The sequence below is a fragment of the Apteryx rowi genome, unplaced genomic scaffold (genome assembly GCF_003343035.1).
Source record: "Apteryx rowi isolate R43461 unplaced genomic scaffold, aptRow1 scaffold_712, whole genome shotgun sequence".
NCBI classification, from domain to species: domain Eukaryota; kingdom Metazoa; phylum Chordata; class Aves; order Apterygiformes; family Apterygidae; genus Apteryx; species Apteryx rowi.
Window position 1 is genome coordinate 50,731 of NW_020450997.1, and position 7,106 is coordinate 57,836.

The window sequence follows — 7,106 nt, forward strand, 5'->3', positions numbered from 1 at the left end:
CCAGATTTAATTCCAAACGGGCCTTAGCCTTCCTCGTCGCATCCCTGCATACTCTGACAATGTTCCTGTATTCCTCCCAAGTGGCCTGTCCCCCTTTCCACTTTCTGTATACTTCCTTCTTCTGGGTGAGTTTTGCCAGGGGCTCCTTGCTCATCCATGCAGGTCTCCTACCTCCTTTGCTTGACTTCCTACTCATGGGGATGCACCGCTCTTGAGCTTGGAGGAAGTGATGTTTGAATATTAACCAGCTCTCTTGAACGCCCCTTCCTTCTAGGGCCCTAACCCAACACAAAGAATTTGAGCTGAAAATCCAGCTTTTCAACAGGTGTATCTGCTATTGCAGGTTTAAAGGAATTTGTTCCTTCACTTCAGAGTATGCAGCAATTTATTTTAAAGTAAAAACACCAACAAAAAATCCAACAACCAAGAACTAGTTAAGTCAAGAACTAGTTGAGAAACTAACTTGGGCGCTAAGTGCAAGATAATGAGAATGAGATCTATCACTTCAAAATTCTGAAGAATGAACTGTGTTTTCTTGTAGCATAACTAAATAACAAAAGGTTTCCCTAGCTTGCTTTTTTCCATTCTTTGTATATCCAACACATATAAGTAGCTTTCCTAAGCTAGCAAGACTTAAGACTTTTAAAAAGCTGTTCTGTGCATTTCACTATATTTTCATTTCCATTCCAAAAACTAATCAATTACTACATTCTACTGCAGAAACTAAGAATGATGCAGTATACAACTTGTCCAAAAAAGATCCACTTTAAGTTAAAAAAAAAATCACTATATAAATATGCACATTCATCCCCAAAACACACTTTTTCTTAAAACTGAATCTGCTCTTTCATGTTTTGGTTAAGCTCAGCATGTTTCTGAAGAAAAATACACTTTATCTCAACCTTTTGAAAACTAGAGCCATCTTTTCCATATAGAAAAAAGTATTCATAATAAAAGATAGTAACCTTTTTTGTTTTAATTTCACTAGAATAGCAAAAAAGTGGCTTAGTGGATTTTTTTTTCTCATTTCTATCCATAAACTGAAAATTGAATTATTCACATAAATATTTAAATACTTAGGAGGCACATAAGTGTTACTCTAACAGAAATTAATTGACAAAAAGCAGCTACATCCTCAAACTCTCTCCCATATACAGCCTATAGTTGAAACCAGGCCAAGAGTAAAGGAGATCAGTATTTGAACAAGCCCTAGTTTCACAGCAGCTCCAAAAGAAAAAGAAGAGAAGGTTGTTTTCATTTTTTTGATTAATATAAGAACACCCTTTAAAACTATAAAATTAAAGAAGTTCTCTAGATCTGATGTGTAAGTATTTTGCTTCTCCCTTTGACTCTTACTGCTTTCTTCCCATTTTGAGGACTGTGTTATAAGATGTACCATTCTTCTGGTGTTCTCTTAAATCATACAAAACTAAACTATAATCTAAGAATCAGGAAAAATATCACAGCCTGCAAGCTCAATTCTAAATTTTGTACATCATGTAGCTGAAGAAAAACTCTGAATGCGGGTGGATGTAGCTACAGAATGGTTACTTCACTACCAATGTGACTTAATTATCTCAGTTTTTACAGGGAAATTCCTTTCACAGTCACAATCATTCAAATAAGACTCTCAGATCACACAGGCCAACCCTTTCAGTAAGGAGGGAAACATGGCTCAGTGGAACTTTCAGGTACAAGGATACACTGGCTTGAGCTGTAACACTATGCTGGCTATAAAACGAAGTATAAATACTGCTTGCCTCATTCTGACACAGCAATTTCCAGCTACATAAAATGGGAAAAGCCTTCCCAACAGAAATGGGAACTCTCGAATGGAGGCACCAAACTCTTAGGCCAACCTGCAGCCTCATGGATGTTCTGTAAGGACCTGGAGCCCTTCAAGGTAACTACAGCAAAACCTTTCAAAGCAGTAGGCACTTCCTGACTAATATCAGCTCTTTTCAGTAGACGATACTAAGATCTGACATCTCCCAAGATTATACCATTAATGAAAAACTTGCTGAGGGAACAACAATCTTCAAAGTCTTCTTTAGGAAGTGTCACATCCAGTAGTCCTAGACAGCACTCTTTTCAAAATTGTTTAGCATTGCCCTTGCAATTATCTCAATGGTAAGTTAAATGGAAACATCATACTAGGAAATTGTACTTGAGACTGAAAATAGGAGGAGTAAATATTCCACTCTCTGTATGCTTTTCTTCACTTTCCTTCAATTTTTTCTTAGGAAAAAAAAGCAAAACAAAACTGTCTTACTGGCTGGGGGATAACATTTAGTTTTGTTAGTAAATGCATCCAATAACCTTTCCAACAAAAGCAGATAATCATATATGCTGTCAGTGGGTTGGATCAGGTGATCTCCAGAGGTCCCTTCCAACCCCAACTATTTGGTGATTCTGTTTATTATTTGCTGAAGACTCCAAAAAATACAGTAATAGTTCTAAAATTATTTTTCATGAAAAATCTAGAAGTCGTTTGCTGTAAACAAGTCAATTCTGTCACAGGAGAAATGAAGTGTTTGTAATATTAAAAATATAATAATAAGAATTGGGTAATACCAGTTAGCTATATATGTATGCCTCCAGAATTAAATCTTTTGGATTTTCTAATCTAACACCCTGATCTTACAAACATTCAGGTAGTTCTCATAATCGTGAGCATTTTGTAGACTCCAGCGATGCAGATTCCCCCCACCCTCCTGTGTAGCTTTCAGACAAGGCTTTAATAAAACAAAATAGCATATATGTTAGTTTTTGAAATTAGCGTGAACCATTTGTATACAGATGATCTATTTTGTGGATAATTACTATGCTTATCCACTCACAAACTACTGATCACTTGCAAGCTTCTTAGATTTATTCCTTAAGAAATTACATCAAGTATTTTTTTCCTTTGAGTAAGGACAGATCATCACTGGCAACATGATTTTGTTTTAATAAAAATCAAGCGGGAAGAGTACAAGGTGGCTTGGGAAGATATGACATATCACATGCACCTATCACCTGATTAGTTTTAATATCCAAGCCAAGCTCAGAATTTACAGCAAGTCAGAAGACAGCTGCTTCACAGCCCATGCGAAGCGTGGCCTTCACCCAAACAGTTCTTAGGAACCTGAGCTATCTTTGGCACAAATGACACTACCAGAACCAACAGTCCAGCAAGCTGAAAATACCCACACTCAGCTGGGAGTTTCACTTGAGAAACTGTGCACTGAATGGATATGGCAATTAAACTACCTCTCAGTCTGCACACTGGCCCTGCAGGTCCTGCTTGAGGCACACTGGTCCAAGCAGGTGAGGAAGCTTTCCTCATAAACCTTCTCATGTCTCTCTCTACTTAAATTTAACACTGCTACCTCCAGCGATGCTACTGTACTATTGTCATTAAAATATACAGGAAGAACAGAAGCAACAGCTCTCATTACAAGGCTTGCAATCCAAGTGCCTAAACTGGTACCTTGCCATTTTTCTATGGTAGCTATTTAAGCAATTCAGGGCACTATAGGAACACATGAGTTATCACACCAGATCAGACCACTGCTCTAGCTAACCTCTAGCCCATGCCTGGAGCTTTAAAGGAAAGTAGAAAAAACATCTAATAGTTAAGCCACATTGTATATGACAAGTGAAGAGAGTGAAGAATTTCTTCTTCCTGCCTACAGTGATCACGGGCCTCCAAAGGATATTTCAAAGAAAAGTACTTCAGATTATTTTATCACGCATGCCAATCTCACTTGCAATTCCTCATTTATTAAATGGTACCTTTTTTTTTTTTTTTTTTGCACACTTGCACAATACTCGGGGCTTGAACCACTCGGTTTTACAAACGCGACCGCTACCCAACTCCTATCGGACAGAGCCACCACAGCCAGCAGCAGCAGCACACACTGGGGAACCGTAACTATTAGGCATTACCGAATTACCCGAATTACCGCATCTTCCGGCACGGCGATGTCACCGCCACTGCCCCCGCGGCCCCCTACCTTGCTGTCATCCATGTGTGCAGCAAGCCCGCTCACAGATCGACCTGCCCCCGCAGCCTCGACAGCGAGAAGGCACCCAAGCCCCCGTCCCCCCGGCCCTGTCACGGCAGCGGCAGGACGCCGGCGATCACTCCCCCACAACCGCCGCCACAACCCCCCGCTACTGCCGCCATGGCCTCCGCAGTGTTTGTTTACAGCCGCCCGCCCCCGCCCCGGGCCGCGAGGGGCGGGGCGAGCTAGCCGCGCAGCAGCAGTGCGCGCTGGGAAGAGTAGTTCCGTCCCGCCCCGCCGCCCTCCGCAATTCCGGAGGACTGAGCCAGGAGAACTACAACTCCCATCAGGCACAGCGCTGGGAGAGTCCAGTCGTGCCGCAGTGCACTCTGGTCGGCGTAGTTTTGCGCCGTCCCGGGCGCTGCCTCGATCCCACGCCGCCCCGCTCCAAGGGAGACTACATTTCCCAGAGGGCCCTGCGGGGGGGGGGGGCTCCCGGGAGCCGCGGGCGGCCTCGGGCTGAGGCGGCTGTCGGGGGGTTCGGCCGCCCCGCCCTGCCCCCCAGGTTGAAGACGCCTTCCAGACCTTGACAGCAGGCTAAAGGCCGCGGGAAGACCTCAAGGCCTTGTGGCTAACATGGAGCTACGATGGCTGCTCAGTTAAATAATTCTTCTGACCTGGACAAAAGATCATATCTTCCCTAGTCTTTTTTTTTTTTTAATATAAATTATTGAGCCATCTTAAGTTAATAATTAAAACTGCAGCATATATCCTGTATGGGAAATACTACCCCAAATGACTAATATTTGACAAGATTACAAGCAACTGAGGGAAAGGTATTGCGACAAAAGCTGTTAAAGCTGTCTTAACTATATGCAGCTCCATCAATGATACTGCATACACAGAACATTGCAAGAGAGTGGCAGTTTTGAAATTAAGCACTAGGCTGTAAATACCAGATTTGTATTTTCCTGCCATTCCTTAGGTGGATGGAATAAGATGGTCAGTCGTTGCTTCCTGCTTTATTTCTATCTGTTTATCAGGTTTTCAGCTGCGGAGCTTTTGAACCACAATGGGTTGGCTGCACAATGCCTGAGAAAGAGGCCTCTTGACACTCCCCAAAAACACGGTGTGGGGTGTCCTTGCCTCCTCCAAGCCCAAGCTAGCACTGCAGCCCTACCCCATAGCAGCCTCTAGTGATTTTGAAGAGAACTAACAAGATCCCAGCAAGCAGCCATGGACCATTAAAAAACAACTTGGATTTTCCACCCCAGCTAGAAGGCGCCTTGGTGGAGCCACGTTTCTCCTAGCAACTCGTACCAGACCACGAATCTTGCCAGAGGTACATATTGTAGCCTCCTTTCTGGTTTGACTGAAGACTTTGTGTTGTCCTACATCTAAAACCACGCCAGAATTTTAAGTGATTTCTTATGTTTAAGCCACAACAAGCACAACATGAGCTGAGGTAATAAAAATGTGTAGACTAGGTTATGGATTCTTCTAGTAGATGCTGTGGCAATTACATACAGGTTTGTTAGCTCTGAGGTGTTTAATAGTATTTTTGATCTTTTTGACTTTCTACACAAGGGACCGGAGTATTTAAAAACATGTGCATTTACCTGGTCTTGTTACAACACCAGTGTGAAGGAACAGATTTATAGCTGGTATTTGCAGCCGAGCTGCACTTTCAGGTTTTACTTTTATCGCAATAACTGGGATTTCTCCTCTGCTGTCTTGGTAGATTTCCATTGGGCAATAGAAAAAATAGATTTGTTGGAGTTGACAAATCTGCTTTGCATGAACTATTATAGTTTTTTTTTTCTCTCTCTGATTTCAGTTTTCAATGGTTTCCAACTCTCAAAATTTGCTTTGACTGTTGGATTCCGATTGTCACAAAGTATCAGCAAGCAAGAAGTAACTGTAAAACAGTAAAAACAGGTAGGAACTAATGTATCATATTTTCCTCCACTCTTATGTGAGATACAGCATGAATTAAGCTGCAGAAGAGCCCATATTCTTAGGCTGTGGTCATTTTCTTCCTTATCTTGCCAAGCTTTTTTTTTTTTTTTTTTTTTTTTTTTTGCTAAAAGTCACCTGAAAGCAGACTTCCCCAAAAGCTGTTTGCCTCTAATTATCAGAATCCTGGTACTTCACCATTTTGCCTCTCTCCCTAACCATCAGCTAGACACTACAGATACTGGCAAGATACAAAAATGTAACTTTTAAGCATGTAAGCTGTACCCAGAGAGTTGAGCAGCATACAACAAAAACAGGGCAGGAGAAGATGAAGCACTTATTGCTGGCTGAGCGTGGGCCACAATGTATTCCCTGCGCTCAGTCCCTTCCATGCTCTTCCATGCCACTGGGATAATAACAAGCATAGGCTATGTTACAGTGAAACAAAACCAGCCAACAGTTACCTGGAAAGTAAAGCATGGTAGAGTGGAAACATCCCGGATTCATGCTGGCATGAATACCTGGATGATGGGAAGCAAAGGGGAGGATTTGGAGCTTTTTTTTTTTTTTTCTTCTTCAATCTTGGCTAATCTGATACTAGTTGTCTACTATTGTTTGCTTTGTTTTGCCCTTTAAGTCTTGAAGACAGAACTGAGTCTTCCTGGTCACTTGGAAACTGCACAGTATACATAGTATACTGGGTCTGAGATCCTGAGCCACACCGAATCTGTGGAAGTAGTCCTGGTAATCCTTGGAGAATACTGTTTCCTCTCCTTTCGTATCGGTCCATGCCAGAAAAGGTTAATGTTGGATGCTTCTGATGCAAAACCAAGCCATACCCTTGCCCTAGCCCCCTTGAATTTAGGCCACTGCCTGCTCAAAAGGTGCATGTACATCAGTGAACAATTCCATAAGCATGGTCTGTGTTTCAAGCTTGTAGTGAAACCTGAAGCTAGGCATGTTTCATGTTGCTGCATGTTCCTTTTTATTCATGAGCTTTTCATGCAACTCTGTTCACAAGAGTTTCCCATGACTTACTCTCTCTTACATGCAATTGTTAGCGCTAAGGCTTTGTCACAGGATTTTCCCCCTGAATCATAGACTTTCCTCTTGGAGGGATATGCTTTCTGGATGCCAGAGACAAAGCTTTTCATAAGCTTT

General features: G+C 42.1%; 2 protein-coding genes across 6 annotated transcripts in view; one reads left to right on the forward strand and one right to left on the reverse strand.

Annotated features, from left to right (window-relative positions):
• The window catches only part of CREBL2 (cAMP responsive element binding protein like 2), a 32,646-nt gene extending 28,485 nt beyond the window's left edge, over window positions 1-4,161 (reverse strand). For 2 of the 5 annotated variants that reach the window (XR_003256976.1, XM_026087335.1), the window contains exon 1: window positions 3,999-4,161. Coding sequence is in view for 4 of the 5 variants with exons in the window: in XM_026087335.1 (XP_025943120.1) it covers window positions 3,999-4,013 (15 nt within the window). In the remaining variant the exon portion in view is untranslated. The remainder of the gene's footprint in view (window positions 1-3,998) is intronic. The other 3 variants (XM_026087333.1, XM_026087332.1, XM_026087331.1) reach the window with 3 other exon arrangements.
• The window catches only part of DUSP16 (dual specificity phosphatase 16), a 103,223-nt gene continuing 96,337 nt past the window's right edge, over window positions 221-7,106 (forward strand). The window contains exon 1 of the mRNA XM_026087329.1: window positions 221-1,903. The gene's annotated coding sequence lies outside the window, so the exon portion shown is untranslated. The remainder of the gene's footprint in view (window positions 1,904-7,106) is intronic.